Source organism: Thalassophryne amazonica, chromosome 1 (assembly GCF_902500255.1).
Source record: "Thalassophryne amazonica chromosome 1, fThaAma1.1, whole genome shotgun sequence".
In the NCBI taxonomy this organism is placed as follows: Eukaryota; Metazoa; Chordata; class Actinopteri; order Batrachoidiformes; family Batrachoididae; genus Thalassophryne; species Thalassophryne amazonica.
Genome location: NC_047103.1, coordinates 3,715,291 through 3,739,810, shown reverse-complemented (window position 1 = coordinate 3,739,810; position 24,520 = coordinate 3,715,291). Strand labels below are relative to the sequence as shown.

General features: G+C 40.9%; 1 protein-coding gene across 1 annotated transcript in view; it reads right to left on the bottom strand.

The window, feature by feature from the left end:
* Positions 1 to 3,830: 3,830 nt before the first annotated feature.
* dipk1c (divergent protein kinase domain 1C) overlaps positions 3,831 to 24,520 on the bottom strand; it is a 69,636-nt gene continuing 48,946 nt past the window's right edge. Inside the window, exons 4-10 of the mRNA XM_034184945.1 lie at positions 21,544 to 21,747; positions 21,379 to 21,432; positions 20,055 to 20,230; positions 18,270 to 18,582; positions 13,910 to 14,074; positions 7,297 to 7,371; positions 3,831 to 6,567 (exon numbers count right to left, since the gene is read on the bottom strand). Coding sequence (XP_034040836.1) covers positions 6,367 to 6,567; positions 7,297 to 7,371; positions 13,910 to 14,074; positions 18,270 to 18,582; positions 20,055 to 20,230; positions 21,379 to 21,432; positions 21,544 to 21,747 — 1,188 coding nt within the window. The 3' untranslated portion in view covers positions 3,831 to 6,366. The remainder of the gene's footprint in view (positions 6,568 to 7,296; positions 7,372 to 13,909; positions 14,075 to 18,269; positions 18,583 to 20,054; positions 20,231 to 21,378; positions 21,433 to 21,543; positions 21,748 to 24,520) is intronic.

The window sequence follows — 24,520 nt, the reverse complement described above, 5'->3', positions numbered from 1 at the left end:
AGGCTCGACGATAGGAGACGTCCGTCTGAGTCGAACCGGAACCACCCGATTTCCTCTGCCACCGAACCCCGGGAATACTGGAGCCGCCAAGTCCCAAACTCCCAGGTGGCCACTGCCTCCGCTCGTCGGATCCGGTACTGCTGGCGAGGAACAGAAACAGTCAGATGTGGGTGCGGCTGCACCCAGCAACACGTAGGGTGGAAAAACCACCTCCACCTCTCGTCAGGAAAATACTGATAAGTGCAGGAATGTGAGTACTTATCCAAAACAAGTCCAACACAGTCTCCAGCTGTAGTATTCACTATCTGTACACAAGCAACAAAGGATTACTGTCAAGAAGACAACACAATTGGCTGTGTACGTTACCTTCCTAGTAGAACGATATCTCGGCAATGAGATGGAGATGCCGTCCAGCTGATATACCCCTCAGCTGATGGATGTCAGCTGTTTCAGTTGATAAGTGACGGCTGTCACCTGGGCTGCTCCTGTGAGGCGGCAGCGCCCTCTGGTGCCTGGAGCCCGCACTCCAGGCGGGGCGCCCTCTGGTGGTGGTGGGCCAGCAGTACCTCCTCTTCAGCGGCCCACACAACAAAAAGTTTTAGATCTTTGAGTTCATCTCATACAAAATGGGAGCAAAACCAAAAGTGTTGTGTTTATATTTTGAGTGTAGATTTGATATCAGCCGATAGTTTTTCAATACACTAGGGTCAAGATTAGGTTTCTTAAGTAATGGTTTAATCACTTAATAAAGAAAGATTAATAATTTCCAGCACAGTCGGCCCAAGAGTGGACCACAGGTCCTTAAACAGTTTTGTTGGTATAGGATCAAATAAACAGGCTGTGTTTTTTTGTAGATGTTACGAGTTTTGTCAGCACGTCTAGTGAGATGCTATCAAATTCTGTAAATCTAGGTAATACCTCAGTAATGACGCCCACCTCAATAGCAGGGTGTAGTGGCTGGATTAAGGCATGCTGGGATATGTTTAACCTGATGTATTCTATGTTCTTAAAGTAATCCAAGAAATCTTTTGCTGTAAAAGGAGAGCAAACTACAGGTGGTTGTCCATGAATAAGTGTTGCCACCGTGTCGAACAAGAACTTTGAGTTACAATAAAAGCACAGAGCATAAAGGTCACGTGTACAAGTGGCCGCAGACAAAAATGTTCAGAAAGTCTTTGTTATGTTGGAGCCTCTTAAAGTTTTTTCATCCTTCTGATCCTTTTGTCATTGTTCTGCCGTCTGGAGTCACAAGAAATAACGGTGGATTCATGCTCTCAGTTTGAGAAGGTGATTTGAGTCACAGATTCACAACATTTACAGTCAACGTTCTTCAGAATGACGAGCACAAACGTTCAACATGAAGATTCACACCTACGTTTGTTTGTGGAATAAATTCAAGGTTTTGTGCTGATAACTGAAATATTTCTACCGTCAACTCGTCTCTCCATCGTTTGCTCTGTGTCACATTATGGCTGCTAAAAAGTTGGTTCTTGTCAGGTCATTTGTAGAAACATACAAATGAATCAGACAATCTTTTTTTTAACATTATATCTTAAGAAAGAAAAAAAAGTTGGATAAGTTTGAATAGAGTACATTTTTAATAGAACGCTGCTAACGTGGTGTCTGGGTGAGCGTTTGTAGTCGTGCAGCTGTCGGAGGAATGTCGAACTGTTGAGGTTTGCTTTACTTTCAACTGTTAAATCACATGCTTTTATCTCTGGCTGGTTTAATTTTCAAACCTGAATCGCTGTTTACATTTCAGTTCCACAAAGACATTAAAGGTGAACTTTAACATGGACACGAACTCATCAGTTAATGGAACTCAGTTTCCCAGAATTCTTAGATGTGTTCAAAACTAACAGTTCTCCAGATTAGATTCTCCAAATGTCCTGGAAAATGATGCAGACTCAAACAACATGATGTTCAAAGACAGAGAAAATAAAAAACAAGCTCCGCCCCCTCAGACAGCAGCTTCATAGGGCGGAGCCAAAGCTTATCAAGGGACAACAAATGGAAAAAGGGGAGGAGCCTGGACTTGTACAGGCTCTTAGAGTCACTCTGTTTCTGTGTCATCAGCATCTTTGGTTCCGATGAGTCCACGTGGTTCTGACCTGCGAAAAGCAGCGAAGCTGACACTTTGACACGTGCTTCCACTGAATTTTGGACTTTTGTTCAATCAGCTGACCTGACTGTCATCTCTTGTATGTTGCATTCAAGGACAATCAGGAAACATTTGTTTCTCAAAGAGAAGAAATAAATCTGACCTGAAGGCAAACGTGAATTTTTTTCCTTTTTTCTAGCTTCACTGAAAATGATTCTTTCTGATGAACTTGGTGTATTATTAACTAGAAACAGCTTTTTATCTGAAGACCAAAATTAAAGCTTCTTGATCAGACAGAAAGGTTTAGACTCAAAGATTTGTACAAGACTGAAGGATTCTGGGTAAATTCTATTTTATTATTCACACAGTACAACAACAGAAAGGAAAATCATCTCTACGTGGGGTTCGACTGTTCAGCTGCTACATATCAACTGTCGACACACAAACATTAATGGCTGTTTGAAATGTTAAATTCTGCAGCTTCAACATCAAAAAAAAAATAAAAATCTGTTAGTGTTTCCTTCGAACACACACACAAAACAGTTCATGAATTAACAAGGCTGAAAAAGACCAAACTGTGCAGTCAGATATTTAGCTTTTTTCCCCCAGAATCTCTTCAAATGAGAGAGATTTTATAATTAATAACAGCTTTAAGGCGTCACTGAGATTTCTCTAAAACATCAAACACCAACAAGGTTCATGTTTTCTAAGAAAAGTCACATTTCATCTGTTTGTTTCTGCTTCTTTTATCTTTAAAGCCTTTGATCTTTAGTGCAGAGCATCAGTGCCGCTCGTCATCTTTTTACAGTGAGATTTTGAGATTAAACTTTTACAAAATAAACAAAAACATTTAAATTTTGCGAAAACAGTCCATGTATTATCACTTCAGCACACACCCACGTTATACTTTGTCTTAATTTATTAGAGGTGGCGTGCAGGAGGGGGCGCTATTTCACCAAAGTACACATGAAGAAATTAGTCAGTGAAATTCTCAAAACTATTCATTAAAATGATCATGAGTCTGCCAGAAAGTCTAATTAACTTGAACTTTACCCATGAAAGTGTGAATGGATTTCATGATTACATAAAAAAAAAAACAACAGAAATCTGAATATGAGATTACACTCATAATACTGATCAGTCACTTATTGAGGAAATATAGTTGGAATTTTAGATTTAAAAAACTATGATTAAATTGTAGTATGTTGAGGAAAAGTTAAGAATAACTGATACACGATGAACATAATGAAGTGTTTTTAAAGTTAAATTGGAGAAAACAGTTACAATAGAAATAATATTAAAATTTAAAAAGGTAACATATTGCTGTTGGTGAAAACTCTAAATATTCCAAGAAAAAGGGAAAAGTCATCGTAGTTTGAGCAGAAATGTAAAATTTGTAGAGCCTACGACTATAAGCAACAGTATGGTCATCATCCTGTCCCAAGGTTCTTGAAATATCTCCACCTGGTGGCCATTTTCCATTAATGCAAGTACTATAGAATTTTGCCAAGAGTTCTAGTTTATTATGATTCAATAACAATGCTGAAAAATTAAACAGTATGTTCAAATAAGCAGAAGATTATGTGAATAAAGTTATTTTACACACACACACACAAAGAAGATTATGTGAATAAAGTTATTTTACACACACACACAAAACGTTTGAATAAAGTCAGTATTTTGCAAATAAACATGAGGGAAAATGTTCTAAAATCTTAAAAAAAAAACCAGACACATTAGCCTGCAAATTCTTCATTGATTTCTTCAGAACTGATATGTTTTCCTATAGGTATTTTAAAATAATTTTGTTAAAGTATTTTAACTTTTATTATAATATTTACATATTATGAAGTAACAATGTTTTTTCTGATATTATTTTATCTGTTGTTGTAATAATACTGCTGGACATTTTTCCTGGAGATTTTCAGCTTTATTCTCAAAATCTCAGATCATTTTTCAAAGCAGCACTCATTTGTTGTAGAGGACTTTAGAGTTCCTCATTGGTGGACTTTAGAGTTCCTGTTGATAGACTTCAGAGTTCCTCATTGGTGGACTTTAGAGTTCCTCATTGGTGGACTTTAGAGTTCCTGTTGATAGACTTCAGAGTTCCTCATTGGTGGACTTTAGAGTTCCTTGTTGGTGGACTTTAGAGTTCCTGTTGATAGACTTTAGAATTCCTGTTGATAGACTTCAGAGTTCCTCATTGGTGGACTTCAGAGTTCCTCATTGGTGGACTTTAGAGTTCCTCATTGGTGGACTTTAGAGTTCCTGTTGATAGACTTCAGAGTTCCTCACTGGTGGACTTTAGAGTTCCTGTTGATAGACTTCAGAGTTCCTCATTGGTGGACTTTAGAGTTCCTGTTGATAGACTTCAGAGTTCCTCATTGGTGGACTTTAGAGTTCCTCATTGGTGGACTTTAGAGTTCCTCATTGGTGGACTTTAAAGTTCCTGTTGATAGACTTCAGAGTTCCTCATTGGTGGACTTTAGAGTTCCTTGTTGGTGGACTTTAGAGTTCCTCATTGGTGGACTTTAGAGTTCCTGTTGATAGACTTCAGAGTTCCTCATTGGTGGACTTTAGAGTTCCTGTTGATAGACTTCAGAGTTCCTCATTGGTGGACTTCAGAGTTCCTCATTGGTGGACTTTAGAGTTCCTCATTGGTGGACTTTAGAGTTCCTGTTGATAGACTTCAGAGTTCCTCATTGGTGGACTTTAGAGTTCCTGTTGATAGACTTTAGAGTTCCTCGTTGGTGGACTTCAGAGTTCCTCGTTGGTGGACTTTAGAGTTCCTGTTGATAGACTTCAGAGTTCCTCATTGGTGGACTTTAGAGTTCCTCGTTGGTGGACTTTAGAGTTCCTCATTGGTGGACTTTAGAGTTCCTGTTGATAGACTTCAAAGTTCCTGTTGATAGACTTCAGAGTTCCTCATTGGTGGACTTTAGAGTTCCTCGTTGGTGGACTTTAAAGTTCCTGTTGATAGACTTCAGAGTTCCTCATTGGTGGACTTTAGAGTTCCTGTTGATAGACTTCAGAGTTCCTCATTGGTGGACTTTAGAGTTCCTGTTGATAGACTTCAGAGTTCCTCATTGGTGGACTTCAGAGTTCCTCATTGGTGGACTTTAGAGTTCCTCATTGGTGGACTTTAGAGTTCCTGTTGATAGACTTCAGAGTTCCTCATTGGTGGACTTCAGAGTTCCTCATTGGTGGACTTTAGAGTTCCTCATTGGTGGACTTTACAGTTCCTGTTGATAGACTTCAGAGTTCCTCATTGGTGGACTTCAGAGTTCCTCATTGGTGGACTTCAGAGTTCCTCATTGGTGGACTTTAGAGTTCCTGTTGATAGACTTCAGAGTTCCTCACTGGTGGACTTTAGAGTTCCTGTTGATAGACTTCAGAGTTCCTCATTGGTGGACTTTAGAGTTCCTGTTGATAGACTTCAGAGTTCCTCATTGGTGGACTTTAGAGTTCCTGTTGATAGACTTCAGAGTTCCTCATTGGTGGACTTTAGAGTTCCTGTTGATAGACTTCAGAGTTCCTCACTGGTGGACTTTAGAGTTCCTGTTGATAGACTTCAGAGTTCCTCATTGGTGGACTTTAGAGTTCCTGTTGATAGACTTCAGAGTTCCTCATTGGTGGACTTTAGAGTTCCTGTTGATAGACTTCAGAGTTCCTCACTGGTGGACTTTAGAGTTCCTGTTGATAGACTTCAGAGTTCCTCATTGGTGGACTTTAGAGTTCCTGTTGATAGACTTCAGAGTTCCTCATTGGTGGACTTTAGAGTTCCTCATTGGTGGACTTTAGAGTTCCTGTTGATAGACTTCAGAGTTCCTCATTGGTGGACTTTAGAGTTCCTGTTGATAGACTTCAGAGTTCCTCATTGGTGGACTTTAGAGTTCCTCATTGGTGGACTTTAGAGTTCCTCGTTGGTGGACTTTAGAATTCCTCATTGGTGGACTTTAGAGTTCCTGTTGATAGACTTTAGAGTTCCTCGTTGGTGGACTTTAGAGTTCCTCATTGGTGGACTTTAGAGTTCCTGTTGATAGACTTTAGAGTTCCTCGTTGGTGGACTTCAGAGTTCCTCGTTGGTGGACGTTGGATGTGGGTCATGTGATTCTCTCTCATATTGTTTTCATCGTATCCATGAAGGTCACTGTTGTTTGTAAACGTTTGTCCTTTTCCTCCTGGATCAGGATCCTTTCGAGGCTCCACCTTACGTTGGTCTCTTCAGGTCGCCGCAAGCAGGGTTGAGGTTCCACGTCTACTCCTCAGACGTTCAGTGTGGCATGGGCATGGCCTTTTCCTCCTTCACCTGAAGCCCCTCCCTCTTGGAGGAGGCGTGTCAGAATGTTAAGGAGACGATGATGAATGTTCTCACCGAGCTCTTTCTCTCCTCCTCCTTCAGCCTCCTCTTTCTCATCACCTCCGTCTGTTTCGGAACACTCCTGCACTGCTCGCTGCAGCTCCACCTGGTGGACAGACGTAGCTGTTTAAGAGTTTTAAACATTTATAGTGACTGTCCAGTTTAATGTGCACTCAAAGTTTGTCGGTTACGGCACTGACCGGTAGGTGGCGTTCTTCACCCCCGGGGAAGTATTTTGACATACGCAAAGTGACATCATGTCGCTTACTTACAGCCTTTTAAAATGTTAAACTGACAAACAGAATATGAGAAGCAACAATCATGTGCTCATCAACACCAGACAGAAAGGAAACAAATGTTTGGTGGTGTTTTGCTTTTATGCAGACTGCAGTTCGAAGCGCCACCACCAGGGGGCATGAGAGGGAGGAGTTAGCTCTTGGGTCGTAGGACTCCACTAATACGCCACTGATCCAGCTCCATAGAGGGCAGTATTGCACCAAAGAAAAAGAATAAGCCCCGCCCTCCAATGTCCCTCACATGTCAGTGACGGTGGAGTTCCTCCACGCCGGGATTTGTGAACCCGAGACCCTCGACATGAAAACACACAGAACTGTGAAATTCCGATATGCAAATGTCAGAAGTATACTGAGTACACACCTTCAACCAAAGCAGAACGTTAATATCGCAAACATTTCGCTAAATATAACATGACTGATACCGTCCACATGTCCTTCTGACTCTAGTCCAGTGTTCAGGCTTCTACGTCCATTCAACATCGTGATAAAAATTGTGGTTTATGTCATTAGCTGAACAACGCACAATGAAACAGTCTGACCTGTAGGGGGAGCCCTGCTTTGGCTCCGAGCAGAGTTGGAGAAAACCAGAGCTGGAAGATCTTCTCACATATGACCTGAAGAGATGGGACAAACATATATATATGTATAATAATAATAATAATATGATAATAAAGATACGAGACAGAAGGACAAAAACATAATTTGCAAAGAAGGAAATTTAAAAAGCAATGAAGAATAAAAGAGGGGGAAAAGACATAAAGTAACATATTGTGACTTTTTTCCACACAGTTCTAAACACAAAGCCGTCTTTCTGTGTGGATGATTGACAGGCAGGGGTCGCGATAAGCGATCAGGAGACACCTACTGAGAGTCAGATGGACTAATCAGAGAGCAGCATGTCATCAGCGTATCATTGTCACCATCTGTTCCGCTCTCATCCCTTCTTCACTCGTCTTCTCTTCTTTTGTTCATCAGACATTTCTCCTTTTTCCTTTCTTCTCATTTTTCAGCTCATCACATTATTAGGTTTCACTCATTACTTTTTATTCTCCTTTGCTTTCATCTTTATTTTGATTTATGTCTCTTTCTTTTTGTTGTCTTATTTCTCAGTTTGATTTTTCTGCTTTATCTCATAATGTTTATGCTTTTTATAACAGTGATTTTTTTATTTGCTTCTTTTCATCTTATCTCTAGTTATTTCCATTTTCTTTTTGTAATTTCTCTTTAGTTTTATCTTTGCCTTTCCATCTTACACATTTTTGATTTGTATATGTTACTTTTAAAAGTAACACATACATGAAATGTATATACATTAAACAAAAATTGCAGAGGAAACACAAGAAAGTACACACACACACACACACACACACACACACACACACACACACACACACACACACACATATGTATATACACAAACGTGTGTGTGTGTGTCATGGTTTTTATATATTAATGAACATTATACATTTATTTACAAATTAAAAACCTAATTACAAATTAACAATCTTAGTAGTTTCAGTAATAATAATTTTTTGTTATTGTTAGTATGAGTTTCAAAAATATTATTTGTATTCTCTTTGTTGTTGGAGTTGAATTTCAAATCCCACAGAGTATAAATGGATTTATAATTTAATAAATATGACTTGAATTAAAACCTAGATTGTGTGTGTGTGTGTGTGTGTGTGTGTGTGTGTGTGTGTGTGTGTGTGTGTGTGTGTGTGTGTGTGTAGGCTTTAAATGTATTTGAGTGATTTGGTGACTTTAAAGTCGTTCAGGATGTTTGTTGACTTTGACGTCACCTGAAGTGTTTCTAATTTTGCAAAGTGTCAAATCAGTTTCAAATAAAAATGTGAATTTCTTTTTAAATTGTATTTTATTCATTTAACAATTTAATTTATTTCAGCATATTACAGACAAAGAATAAATTAAATGTCATACTTGGTTTCAGTTCCGAAGGTTCCGGGTTCAAATCCCACTCCTGACACATTTCTCCATGTAATGTGGAGTTGTGTCAGGAAGGGCATCCGGTGCCAAATCAACATGCAGATCCACCTTGGATTTGCTGTGGCGACCCCGAGTGCAAACAAGGGAGCAGCCGAAGGGACTTACTGGATTTGTGTCAGTGCTGATTTCCTTACAAATTCCTTTTGTAAGGAAAAAGATAAAAATAAAATATGAACATGTGTTTTCTCTGGAAATGTCAACATTTATTGAAGATCAAAAGTGAAACTAAATGCTGTAAATAATCAGAATAAAAAATATTGCTGTTGCTGATGACAAAATGTTGAGTGTCGTCAGTTTTTCTCTAATTGTGGCTCCACCTGTGGCGTTTACTCCACGTCTGTAATTAAACGTGGGAATGATGACTCTCCCAGAATCCCACAGACGTCTGGCAGCGGCACAACGCCTGTAATTTATCAACCCATCATCATCAGTGAGATGCACACTGGCCGGCAACAGGTTCAGCTGCTCCAGGTATCAAACGTTTGAGCTTTTCTCACAGTACAGCAAAAATAAAAAATAAATCTGATGTGAATTATAGGAAAGAATGAACATCAAAGCAGAAAAAAGCTTTGGTTCAAAACATAATTTGTATGAACATCTGTGTTCTTTTAATATTTTACATTATACAAAAATTATAGAAATCAGAAAAGGATTTTCTGTTTCACTATATATATATATATATTTTTTTATCATTTTAAAATTTCTTTTCTGGTTTTATTCTTTCAAGTTTTAATTCTGACTTATTTAAATAGTTTTTTTTTTTTTTTTACATTTGTTCAGTGATTTGATGCTTCACAAAAATCCTCTTAAATTTTTACCTGAGGCCAAAATATGGCCATCGGGTACTGCAAAGACTTTGCGTCTGTCTGTCCGTCTGTGTTTAGCATAAGTCCAGTTCTCTTACTGCTGCGGTCTTCAAATTTACAGGGAACATTTTTGGGACACAGACCTTGGACAAGTTCAAAGATGGCTAACTTTGATCTATTTTAAGAGGTTAAAAGGTCACATTCCGTTCCTTATTTTATGCTCCTACGGTACGACATTGTATTATTAAATTAAACTAGCGTGTTGCCCGTGGGGATTCATGGGCTCTAGATTGGGTCACATTTATAAAATAGGGAGCTAACATTTTTCAAGGGTGGTAATAAATTATGCAAAGTTTCTATAAGGAGTTGGAATGCAGCGTGAGTCCAGAATGTTCCCAGAACCTTAGACCTCAACAGTTTTTAGAAGAAGAACTCAACCCTTTAATTTCCTGTTATCTGAGTAATTTTTTTATGTTAATTTACTGTCTTCATGTATTTATAAATTGTATAGGTTCTTGTTATATACACACTATTATTATTATTATTATTATTAATATGTATATGTTGCAGACATGAATGAGCGAAGCTCTTCAGCATCTCACCATGTCATTTAGGTCCTTCAGACTTTTTTTGAGGAAATGCTTCTGGGGAGCATTAGCATGCCTAAAACCTTTCAGCTTTGGGGGGGGGGAGACCCCCCAGACCCCCTAATTACAGCTCTCTTAACCCCCTGCTGCTTTAAGCATTTTTTAAATGTAGATGTAAATTAATATTCAAAGTTTTCAGCTAGTTGACAGTAGGGCTGTACAATATGGCCAAATGATCATATCTCAATATTGTCATATTAATATAATATACAATATGACTATGATTTGACACAAAGTGCAGCAACAGTGGAAATTAAACATTCTTAAACAAAACAGTAATAATACCACACTCATTTTGCACTTATCATAAGGTTAGGATACAGTAGGGGTGGGCGATATGACCTAAAATGAATATCACAGTACAAATTGAATCCCTTCACGGTAACGGTATATATCGCGATATAAACTTAAGTGTAAAAATTATAATAGAAGTGTTCTGAATGGGTCCCTTAGCAAAGCTAAATTGAGAAAAATAAATAAATAATGACAACAACAACAAAAAACAAAAACCGATATGATATAATTCTGAGACCATTTGTTGTGCAGATCTCAAAACTAGAGCTGCAGTTTGCCAGAAGGTACATCTAAGATGGAAGCCTAGATTTGATGTTTTGGTACACTTGTTGTTGGGTCAGTGACTGAAGTTTCTTCTCCTGAACACTAGATAGCACACCCACTCTGAATACATGAACTGTTTTCAGGACGGAGGCATTTCCTCATTTCCAAAATGCAACAAGAACCCCCCCCCCCCCCCCCCCACCACCACCACCAAAAAAAAAAAAAAAAGTATTTTATACCTCTAAAATGTTATTGGCAAGCCCTATTTTACCAATTTTGAGTGGTTTTAGATTTACTGAAAGCAAGAATAATTGACAAAAAATGACATTGTAATATTTAATATCAAACTTTTCTGCATGTTTCTGTCAAAGTCTAAGTTAATAAAATAAATTATCATGAAAAGGTTATAAATAATGCTGAAAAGGTTAAAACACATTAATATTTAATCATGGATATAGCATTTGCTCTCAACTTCCAAAAAGAGACACAGTACCTTTTAATCCAGTGAGGAAGAGGCCCGTGTCTCACAGCTTAACACTGTGACACTGACTGTGAATGTAAATTTACACACAGTAGTTTAGTTTTTCTGTCATATTGACAGTTTTGCTTTTCCAGCATTTTTAAGTGGGAGTGTATAACTTTTCTTTAACAGAATAAATTAAATCTAAATATATATATATATATATATATATATATATATATATATATATATATATATATATATATATATATATATATATATATATATATATATATAAACAATGTTTGAACAAGAGCTGCCGGAACCTGAACTGATTTGTCAAGCCTGCTCTTTTAAAAATGAAATTTGAATAAATAAATAAATAAATAACTAAAAACTTTCTACAAATGATTGTGGGATCATTTGGAAAGTTACTCTTTTCATGTGAAAATGAGTGAAGCTAAAAAAAAATCTAAAATGATCTTCCTCAGACTCCAACTGAAAGCAAATCTCTAAGACTTCATAATACCTATAACCAGTGATGCCGGTAACATGTTACTTAGTAACACGTTACTCTAATCTGACCACTTCTTTTAGTAACGAGTAATCTAACGCGTTAATCTTTCCAAATCAGTAATCAGATTAAAGTTACTTCTCATGTCACTGTGCGTCATTATTATTTTTCATTGTGGGTCAACAGCAGCATTAAACTTGGTCTGTGGGCAGGAGGTCAGGGTTCGACTGAACTGCCCCCTTTAAGTGAGCTGTGAGCTGATATACGCAAAGCGTCAACAACTAACACTATTTTCCACTCAAATGCACCTAAACTCTCTTTCTGAGGACCACATGATGTGAAAATGCAATAAAACTTTCTGACCTGTAAATCTGGTCATGTTTTCTGCATAAATAAATGTTATCCATTCTTTGTGCTCAAACGCCAAAGCAGGGGCAAATCCAGATGGAATGGGGGCGTGGGGCAGGGATGTCCCCCCCACAACACCCCTAGATTAAAGGTCCAGTTTTGAAGCCTTTTTTTTACTACAACTACTAATACTACTTATAATAATAATAATTTTGACAAAGTAAAATGTTTAGAGAAAATTTAAATGTTAGAAAAATGTTAGAAAGAATTTAATAGTTACATTTATAAACAATGTAGGTTAGAAGTTTTACTGTTACAGTGCTGTCAACAGTTAAATATGAGGTCAAGAAAGAGGTCTTTAGTTTACTTTTTATAAAATAAGTATTTATTTTCATTGAAGTCAAGAAAGGGTGACTATAAAGTGACTTTTGGCAAAACAGGTATCATTGTCATGTTGAGGTGGCAGAGGGTTGTTGTCGACAGCTGGGAAAAGTAACTAAAAAAGTAACTAGTAATCTAACTTAGTTACTTTTACAATTGAGTAATCAGTAAAGTAACTAAGTTACTTTTTCAAGGAGTAATCAGTAATCAGTAATTGGATTACTTTTTCAAAGTAACTGTGGCAACACTGCCTGTAAATAAAAATAAATTTTATTGCCAGTTTTCTTCAGACAAGTCAGGGGATGGATACATGAAGATTTCCAAATCACTGAATATTATTATTGTAATTATATTTTATTATTACTTCTATTCTATTATTTGATTTTTAAATGGACCACAATGAAAATAGGTATTTTCACTTTCTTGTGTCATCCATGTATTTTTAACATACAATTATATTATATACTTACATTGAACTTACTAAACAGAATCATGCACACATAATATAAAGGTGATTTACTGCCCCCTGCTGGGATGTTGTGTTAGTCCAGAATGTAATGAGCAACATTAGCTAATATCCATAGTTTCTTTAAAAATATTGGCCCTATCAACGTTCTGTTTTGGTGCCGTTCATCCTTGAACCAGAATATATAAACATACTAAACGGCAAATGTCAGCTCTCCCTGGATTCTGTGTGATCAATGTTAAACACACGCACAGAGGCCACTTGGCTATTATAATATAGATTACATTTATTTTACAAGCTAAAGTGTTGTTAGAAACTCTTTTGTTTTTTTTTAAGTTCTTAGCTGGAACAGAAATGTCTACGCAGACAGATTGGAGAGAATTCCCAACTTTCATATTTAGGATCACCGTGTACCACTCAGCACTTGTGGTAGTCGGGTACACCACTGCACACTGTATGCTGTGGCAGATTGGGCATCACTACATGCTCGCAGATCCTCTCGGTGGTTATCCGTCATTTATAAATCCTTGATTGGACTGGTTCCATCTTATTTATGTAATGTAAACACATCATAACCCACATGGAAAGGAATTCTCTTGGACTGTGTGATTGTGTTTGATCGATGCTTGTTTTACACGTCTGGTCCTCACTGTTTTTTATGTCATGTCTGTTATTGTATTTGGCTTGTTTTAAAGTTGTAGCGTGTCTGTATTGGTTTATTTTAACATTTTATTGTTGGAACACTGTTCTGCCCTCCTGGTCACATCACTCTTGGAAAAGAGATTTTTAATCTCAGTGATGCCTATCTGGTAAAATAAAGGATTTGATTGATTGATTGATTGACTGATTGATTGAGGATCATTGCACACTTTCAAACCTCAAATATAAACTTTAAAGACACTGAAAAAAAATCTTTGTACTTTTTTCCCCCTGTTGTCGTTTCTTTGGCCGTGGATGATGTTGTTTACCTGCAGGTTGCTGTTCCTTCGATGGCGGCTGCACCTGCGTTTGTGCAGGATGCACCTGGACGAGCAGTCGAAGAAGTTACAGTCATCATCAGTGCTGCAGTTCTGGTCCAGGATGTCCCTCATCTTCGGCTCAAAGAACACCATATCAACGTCAATGGCAACGACCTGTCAGAGACACCGGAGAGACCAAACGTCTGACGTTTACAGACCTCCAACCACCAGGGGGCCCCCAAACAAAATAACTGCCTTTTAACCTGTTGTTCTAGAGAAGTCGTTTGTCAAGACACCATGTGACATCTGAACAATGACCACAAGGATTACGATGAAATGTGAGGAAAGATGGAAAAATGAATCACTTTAAAAATTCTTCATCAACAGAAAATCTAAATGTGTGTGTGAAAAATGAGAGCTACTTTCTGAATTACACTATATATATATATATATATATATATATATATATATATAATTATTATTATTATTTATTTTTTTTTTTACATGCAAACATAGAACATTTCTGTCGCCAGAGATGTGCTGCCTGCAGGGGGCAGCGTCTCCTTACTGAGCACATTATTTACTCACAACTTGGTTCAAAACATTCATTTTAATTAAAGCTAAAAACAAGCTAGCTGATTTTATAGGTGACGATAGTGAACGGGTTAGTCAGTGTCCTAGCTACATCAGACACACCCTGAAAAAAAAATGCGGTAAATATATTTGCACGATATAGTTTTGTGTCATCAATAAATGTGTATTGATCATGTCTTGGAACAGTTTTAAAGTCCATTTAATAAAACCAAACTGTTTTTAATTTTCTTTTTTGGGGGGGGGGGCTAGCTGTTTGGTGAGACACGGCAGCAGAACGGACATGCTAATGATGGTTTTTACCGCCAGGAAAAGTTTGAATTTAGTTCGTAATAAATCCAGAGAATTTCTGTCACTTTTCTCCTCAGAGCAGAGAAACAAGAACCAGCTGAGTCCGACGGATCTGGCCATTTTTTCAGTTTGTGGTTAATTTAACACCACAGTGTCCAGCGGCAACAACAAAACACAATCTAAACGACTTCATCTCCCTTCATCTGGAGCAACAAATCAATTTCACTCAAAAATGGGTGGAGCAGTGGAGCAAAAGGTGGAGCATAGGTCCAAACGTGGTGAAGCGGGAAGGCGCGGCGTGTTGCTGTTTTTCCTGTAAAGTTGCTGACATGGAACAAATTTAGAAGCCGGCGGTTTATGACGCCCATAAAACAAGAACTCCAATGAAAACAGCAGCAGACCTGCAGTCGGAGTGCCGTCTGTAAAACCTTTGTAGACCGTCAGGGCCTCTGTGGTCAGTTAACACAAAACCACTGATCAGGTGTCACCGACCGAACGGTCCCCCCAAAGATTGGTCCCTTGGCCTTCAGTGCACATGCTGCATTTTGGAGCGTCAGCCGCAGTTCACCGATTATCACCTCGTTTCTGCTTCAAACTGCCTCCAGTCATCATCTGTCTCAGTGACAGATATCTGAAGCTTTTGTACAACAATCACTCACTCACTGATCTTCAACGCTTACTCCAATTAAGGGTCACAGGGGGCTGGAGCCTATCCCAGCAGTCACAGGGCCTGAGGCAGGGTTCACCCTGGACAGGACACCAGTCTGTTGCAGGGTCACATACAGACAAACAAACACATTAACACCTACGGACAGTTTAAAGTTTCCAGTCCTTCTAACCTGGAGGGAACCCACACAAACACGGGGAGAACACGCAAACTCCACACAGAAAGGACACAGGTGGGAATCGAACCCATGACCTTCTTGCTGTGAGGCAACAGTGCTAACCACTAAGGCACTGTGCCGCCCTGCACAACAATTAATTCTACATAAATTCAGCATTATTTCATAATAAAAGACGGTGGACCAATAACAGCATCGCAGCAGCACGTCTGAGTCTGACGTGCTTTTGTTTCGTCTACGTCAGAGCATCAGTAACAACTCACCGATTATCGCCTCATTTCTGTTTAAAACTGACTTTAGAATGATTTAAGAGGTTTTACTTTGTCATCTGACGGTTAATAATCACATTATAACGTTTGATCGCTTTGGGTGAAGAGAGTCAGACTCAGAGTCAGACTCAGAGAAACAGACTCACGTGCTGCTGTGGTCTGAAATGATGCATATGCAATGAAGGCAGGGCAGACCGATTTTTAGTCTGGACCATTCGGTCAGTGACACCAGGACTCTGATCTTAAAAACATAATACTTTGACCCAGACCCTGAGACGTCTGCGCTGCAGAAAAGCATCTGTCCAACCCAATCTGTCAGCATCTGTCTATTGCTCCCGGTGTGTAGTGGACACCTTGTATGGCAGCACCCTCATATCGGTGCGAATGTGAGGCATTATTGTAAAGCACTTTGAGCGACTGATGCAGATGGAAAAGCTATATATATATATATATATATATATATATATATACATATATATATATACATATATATATATATATATATATATATATATATATATGCAGTCCATTTACCAGTCCATTTTCCAACCAGTCCACACACTAACCACACGTTCATAGTTGACTTCAAGGTTCTAAACATTAGTGTCCAGACAATCTGAGTGAATTTGCACAAAATGGTGAGGGGAGCCACCAAGACACCATGAAAACTGAAAAAAAAAAAATCCACTCCTAGCCAATTTACCAAACAGTGTATTTATATTTTTTTAGGAACTGCAGTAAAATGTTGTATAAAAGGATCAGTTGGATGGGGGGGGAATCCGTTATTTTGTTTATTTAATATTTGGCTGATTCTAGACTTTGGTCCAGTGGAATCCTGTTTCCAGGTGAAGTCAGATTTTCAGTGTTTGTGTTGAACATAAACATCTTCGTTTCTCATTTTCTTGACTTTTTGGCTGAAAAGTTAATTTAATTTCTACCTCTCAAATGACCTCAGTTAAAAAAAAAAACTACCTTTGGCAAACTGTCCGACGCCTCAGGAGGCGGAAACAGCTCTTCGCCAACACGCTCTATAGTGCGGATGGGTAGCTGTTGAGAATTCGACCGATAGTCGAACCTTGGATTCAGGAGGAGCAGTGTGGTTTTCGTCCTGGTCACAGCACACTGGACCAGCTCTACACCCTCCATCAGGTGCTCGAGGGTTCATGGGAGTTCCCCCAACCAGTCCACATGCGCTTTGTGGATCTGGAGAAGGTGTTTGACCGTGTCCCTTGAGGAGCCTTGTGGGGGGTGCTCCGGGAGTACGGGGTCTGGGGTCCTTTACTAAAGGCTATCCGGTCCCTGTACGACCGCAGCAGGAGATGGTTCGCATTGCCGGTAGTAAGTCAAACCTGTTTCCAGTGAACATTGGCTTCCACCAGGGCTGCCCTTTGTCACCGGTTCTGTTCATTACCTTTATGGACAGAATTTCTAGGCGCAGCCAGGGTGTAGACGGGGTCCAGTTTGGGAACCACAGAATCTCATCTCTGCTGTTTGCGGATGATGCTTCATCAAACCAGGAACTTCAGCATGCACTGGGGTGGTTTGCAGCCGAGTATGAAGCATCCGGGATGAAGATCAGCACCACCAAATCCGAGGCCATGGTTCTCGACCGGAAAAAGGTGTCTTACCCTCTTCAGGTCGGTGGGGTGTCCTTGCCTCAGGTGAGGAGTTTAAGTATCTTGGGGTCTTGTTCACGAGTGAGGGATGGATGGAGCGTGAGATCGATAGACGGATCGGTGCAGCGTCTGCAGTGATGCAGTCACTGTATCGGACCGTCGTGGTGAAGAGAGAGCTGAGCAGGGGGGCAAAGCTCTCGATTTACCGATCAATCTACGTTCAGACCCTCACCTATGGTCGTGAGATTTAGCTCATGACCGAAAGAACAAGATCACGAGTACAAGCGGCCGAGATGAGTTTGTTCCGCAGGGTGGCTGGGCGCTCCCTTAGAGATAGGGTGAGGAGCTCTGTCACTCCGGAGGAGCTTGGAGTCGAGCACGTCGAAAAGAGCCAGCTGAGGTGGCTCAGGCATCTTTGCCGGATGCCCCCTGGACGCCTCGCTGGAGAGGTGTTCTGGGCACGTCCCATCGGGAGGAGGCCCCGGGGAAGACCCAGATCATGCTGGAGGGACTTCTCTCAGCTGGCTTGGGAACGCCTAGGGGTTCACCCAGAGGAGCTGGGGGAGGTGTGTGTGGATCGGGAGGTCTGGGCGCCTTTGCTTGAGCTGCTGCTCCCGCAACCCGACCTAGGATAAGCGGAAGAAAATGGATGGATGGATGGAACTCCCTTTATTGTTTCTTCTCCAGCTTTTTGGTTTGGATCTACTCAGTAGAATCTCAGAAAACAAGGTTTGAGGTTTGGTTTTGGTTCTGGTCTCACCGTCAAGTCCTTCCTGATAGCAAAGTTCTCCGGTTTGATGTCACACAGGTGCAGTCTGTGGCTGAAGTCATTGTCAAAGTGCCACACCATGTCCAGGAAGCTCAGTGCAATACGATGAACCATCTCCCTGGAGGTCCACCTCCCACGGCCTCCTGCGTACGGGCCTCTTCCTCCACCCGGCAGCCCAGCAATGTCTTCCAGGGAGAAGATGTTCTGGTCCCAGGCATGTCCGGCAGACAGGTACTCCACAGCGTAGAAATGACCACAGGAGCCGAGCACCTTGGCCACATGGGTGCTGAGGTCCTGCAGGACTCTGGAGAACACGAAGGATGAGATGAAGGTTCAGCAGAACAATAAAAATCCAACAGAACCAGTTATGGACACCCATATGAATCCTAGAGAACCCGATGTCCCTCAAAGACCAGTGGTGAGGCAAAGAAACACCTGAAATCTGACTCCAAAAAGTGAGTTAATCAGAGGGTTGGTAGTTTGATTCCTCAACACCTCAATGCCTGTCAGACTGTTGGTGGTGGTTTGAAGTACCTATGAGCAAGGTGCTCCGCAGTGTACACTTGAGGCGTCCGAGTGGCCTGTTGTCAGAAGTTTACACTCAGGACAGTGAGACTTCAATAAAAAACAACCATCAGGTGATTTATGAGTTCAGGTCACGCTCACGTGCACGTTCGCTCTTTGTCCGTCACCTGTTCTTCGTCTTATTGTCTCGCCAGCTTTATTTTTGGAACTCTGTGCTACGTATTGGCTTTTAGCCCATTCCAGTTCCAGTCAACATCAGTGAACTTTGACACACGATTTGATGGCCGATTACAAGCTGTCTTAATACCGCTAAATCACGTGTCAAACAATAACATTTGCCATCAGGCGTCCTCAAATAGCCATGAGGATGCTACGGGCTATAGCAGTTAGCTAAGCTAAGTACAACCAGTAAGGACATGGTCGCCTTATCAATTCCGTTGGAAATTCGGAATTAGTGAGCTCCAAGTCCCTCTCTCCAAGACAAAGGTTTTTTCCCCAGCAAAGGTCTTTGCCCAGATAAAGGTCCTTTACCTAAGAAAGGTCTTTTCCCCAACAAAGGTCCTTTACCTGAGAAACATCTTTTCCCAGACAAAGGTCCTTTACCTGAGAAAGGTTTGTTCCCCAACAAAGGTCCTTTCCCCGACAAAGGTCCTTTACCTGAAAAAGGTCTTTTCCCCAACAAAGGTCCTTTACCTGAAAAATGTCTTTTCCGCAACACAGGTCCTTTACCTGAGAAAGGTTTGTTCCCCGACAAAGGCCCTTTACCTGACAAAGGTCTTTTCTCCGGCGAAGGTCCTTTACCTGACAAAGGTCTTTTCCCCGACAAAGATCCTTTACCTGAGAAACATCTTTGCCCCAACAAAGGTCTTTTCCTTGACAAAGGTCCTTTACCCGACAAAGGTCTTTTCCCCGACAAAGGTCCTTTACCTGAGAAAGGTCTTTTACCCGACAAAGGTTTTTGCCCCGACAAAGGTCATTTACCTGACAAAGGTCTTTTCCCCATCAAAGGTCTTTTCCCCGACAAAGGTCCTTTACCTGAGAAACGTCTTTGCCCCGACAAAGGTCTTTTTCCTGAGAAAGGTCTTTGCCCCGACAGTGGTCCTTTACCTGACAAAGGTCTTTTCCCCGACAAAGGTCCTTTACCTGAGAAAGGTCTTTGCCCCGACACCGGTCCTTTACCTGACAAAGGTCTTTTCCCTGACAAAGGTCCTGTACCTGAGAAAGGTCTTTGCCCTGACAAAGGTCTTTTACCTGAGAAAGGTGTACTCTTCCTGTTGTAGTAGTGACCACAGCGAGGCCAGTTCAGCTCTGGAGTACGGTCTTTCTCTGCCTTTTAGCTTTTTGCCCCAAAGTCTTGCAAGAGAGCTGTTGCTGCCTCCTACTTCTTCCTCCTCACCTTCCTCTGTCAGCCCCAGAGAGTTTCGTACCTTTGACAGAGAAAAGCATATCAAGTTAATGGAGGACTTTTGTGTGCTAGTACTTTGAATTGACTACTGTTGAGCTTGGGTATTTTTTTTGTACCTCCAAACAGAATATTGCAAACAAAGTACCTATGAAGGCTGTTCTGACCTGTGCACATGGTGCCCTTAAGTGCTCACTCCGGCATCTGCTACTACTTTTAATTTGATGTTAATGATGCATCTATAATCAATTCATAAAACTAAGCCAACACTTTTGCTAATGTCCTCTGTCCTAATGACTGGTATAGATGTACGAGGAAACCTTCAACTTCACTACAGTGATACCAACGACTCCAGTGAAGACCTTTGACCAGTTTGACACCTTGAATGTGAAACTGGATGTTTTATTTGTGCAACAGGATATTAACCGTGTTGTTCACACGGCAGGATAATTAGGCTGATATCGGACCTGACCTTCCCCTTCCGACAATCTTAAGGACGCCCCGACAATCGTGATGACGCTCAAGATAATCTTATCAGATATTCCTGCCGTGGGTGGTGTGTTCAGAGTGCTCTGATCTGCTTGGAAGGACGTCAGGAGCGCTCCGATCGCAAATCGGGGATATTCAACATGTTGGATTTTTTTGGCCCGATATCGCAGCGTGTGTTGTGTCCTCCAATCACAAACGAGCACGCAGCCTGCTGAATGTGACGTGCAGCCAATCAGAAAGCAAGGTGACGGATGCACGGAGTGGAAAATCAAATCAAAACAGCTGTTCTGACTTACCAGAAAGTTCAGTGGTCGCGCTGTAGCCACTCCTTTAAAGAATGCCTTTTCTTTTCCTTTTTGTATTGTTCTTTCCCTCTGTTTTAAATAGTTCACAAAGTATCTCCGTTTCTTTACTCTGAAGTCATGTTTAATCTCGAGAGATTTTGCGAGATTTCCTGTCTGACCTGAGAATGTTGGTGTGTGAAATCTGTTCGTGTGTGGTGTTGTTGTCCCCGCCGTGTGGCTGAACACCACACACTGTACGACCAACACTGTTAGATCTATGATTTTTTTATCTTCATGTGTGTGGTCTCTCAGGTTTTGAAAACCTAAAGATAATTTTAAAATCCTGTTGTGTGAACCAGGCTTTAGACTCTGATAAGACATTTCCAAGGTTATAACTTACTTCTAGAGTGGCGTAGAAAACTACATCGACAGGAGACAGCTCCTCTGCAGTGTCCTGTTGAAGAATCAGAAAAAGACTTTAATGACCTATTTTAGAAGTACTTTGGGAGCTGAGATTCTCTTGCTCATTGGGTTGGATCATCTGTGCCATGTGGACGGACCTCACCTGATAGTCCAGTATTCCCAGAGGCTCATAGGAGGAGAAATTTTCCAGCTTGGACTTGAGGATAACTTTGTTTCCTCGCCAGCGTGCCTCGATGACTTTCTTTCCATTTTCGTAGTAGAGGCAGCGCTTGTACTCGACCAGGCTGAGCACACACAGGTCCTCGCACATATCGCCCGTCACCGCCCCTTCACGGAACTCCAGGCACTGTCCAGAACAAAGGACAAGAGCAAAGGACAAGCTGATTGATAAATCTCACTGCTTAACAAAGTCAACAGAGCCTCAACAAACTTGAGTCACTTGTTCACCGTATGTGTGGAGTTGAAGCCCCTCTTGCTTTACTACAAAGCTGTTCTATTCGCGGACCATCACATCAAACCTAATTTATTGGTGGGACTTTAAGCTTGGAACTTGGACTTCTTGCGGGAACTGCTGCCACTATTGTGCTGCTAACATGAAGGTAATCATGTAACGTTCCAGCTGTAAGTCAGTACATGTGGTCAAATAGTCCGTTTTTGATCTAACCTGGTTGTTAACTAGTCAAACCTGCTGGCTTGTTGAACATTTGTATTAACTGAGTTAGCACAGTTAGCTTGTTTGGTCACCACTCACAGCTAAGTAGAATGAATATTTACAGATTCATGTTGATTTAGGGAGCTGACATTTCCGCACATGCACTCATCTGATTCTCTACTGCTGGTTGGCTCTCACTGCGGTATTGTATCACTTCCTGTTCCGATGCACAGCGGTGTTTTTCAGTATCTGTTAGCTGTTTAATCTGCGCAGTTAGATTGATCTAGTTAACTAGATAACGATTTGTTTCACCGTGTAATCTTCACGTACCTTAACTAAAGCACTCCCTCTGCTGAATCACCTCTAAATTATTTACACATTATTCACTTTGTCTGTTTTTAGGAATCCGCTAGCTTAGCGCAGCTACTAGCTCTTAGCTGGTTTAGCATGGCAGCTTCTCCTGTCTCTCCTGCACTTTTCTGCTCTGGGTGTGAAATGTTTAGTTATTCCTCGGCCTCCTTTAGCAGTAATGGTACTTGTAATAAGTGTAGCTTATTCATAGCTTTGGAGGCCAGGTTGGGCGAATTGGAGACTCGGTTCCGCACCTTGGAAAATCCTACAGCTAGCCAGGCCCCTGTAGTCGGTGCAGACCAAGGTAGCTTAGCCGCTGTTAGTTCCCCTCCAGCGGATCCCGAACAACCGGGAAAGTAGGCCGACTGGGTGACTGTGAGGAGGAAGCGTAGTCCTAAACAGAAGCCCCGTGTACACCGCCAACCCGTTCACATTTCTAACTGTTTTTCCCCACTCGGCGACACACCCGCCGAGGAACAAATTCTGGTTATTAGCGACTCTGTTTTGAGAAATGTGAAGTTAGCGACACCAGCAACCATAGTCAGTTGTCTTCCGGGGGCCAGAGCAGGCGACATTGAAGGAAATTTGAAACTGCTGGCTAAGGCTAAGCGTAAATTTGGTAAGATTGTAATTCACGTCGGCAGTAATGACACCCGGTTACGCCAATCGGAGGTCACTAAAATTAGCATTGAATCGGTGTGTAACTTTGCAAAAACAATGTCGGACTCTGTAGTTTCCTCTGGGCCCCTCCCCAATCGGACCAGGAGTGACATGTTTAGCCGCATGTTCTCCCTGAATTGCTGTCTGTCTGAGTGGTGTCCAAAAAATGAGGTAGGCTTCATAGATAATTGGCAAAGCTTCTGGGGAAAACCTGGTCTTGTTAGGAGAGACGGCATCCATCCCAGCAGCTCTCATTTCTAGAAATCTGGACAATTTTATTAAATCCTCCAAACCGTGACTATACAGGGTTGCGACCAGGAAGCAGAGTTGTAGTCTTACACACCTCTCTGCAGCTTCTCTCCCCCTGCCATCCCCTCATTACCCCATCCCTGTAGAGACGGTGCCTGCTCCCAGACCACCAATAACCAGCAAAAATCTATTTAAGCATAAAAATTCAAAAAGAAAAAATAATATAGCACCTTCAACTGCACCACAGACTAAACAGTTAAATGTGGTCTATTAAACATTAGATCTCTCTCTTCTAAGTCCCTGTTAGTAAATGATATAATAATTGATCAACATATTGATTTATTCTGCCTTACAGAAACCTGGTTACAGCAGGATGAATATGTTAGTTTAAATGAGTCAACACCCCCGAGTCACACTAACTGCCAGAACGCTCGTAGCACGGGCCGAGGCGGAGGATTAGCAGCAATCTTCCACTCCAGCTTATTAATTAATCAAAAACCCAGACAGAGCTTTAATTCATTTGAAAGCTTGACTCTTAGTCTTGTCCATCCAAATTGGAAGTCCCAAAAACAAGTTTTATTTGTTGTTATCTGTCGTCCACCTGGTCGTTACTGTGAGTTTCTCTGTGAATTTTCCGACCTTTTGTCTGACTTAGTGCTTAGCTCAGATAAGATAATTATAGTGGGCGATTTTAACATCCACACAGATGCTGAGAATGACAGCCTCAACACTGCATTTAATCTATTATTAGACTCAGTTGGCTTTGCTCAAAATGTAAATGAGTCCACCCACCACTTTAATCATACCTTAGATCTTGTTCTGACTTATGGTATGGAAATTGAAGACTTAACAGTATTCCCTGAAAACCCCCTTCTGTCTGATCATTTCTGAATAACATTTACATTTACTCTGATGGACTACCCAGCAGTGGGGAATAAGTTTCATTACAGTAGAAGTCTTTCAGAAAGCGCTGTAACTAGGTTTAAGGATATGATTCCTTCTTTATGTTCCCCAATGCCGTATACCAACACAGGGCACAGTAGCTACCTAAACTCTGTGAGTGAGATAGATTATCTCGTCAATAGTTTTATATCCTCATTGAGGACAACTTTGGATGCTGTAGCTCCTCTGAAAAAGAGAGCCTTAAATCAGAAGTGCCTGACTCCGTGGTATAACTGACAAACTCGCAGCTTAAAGCAGATAACCC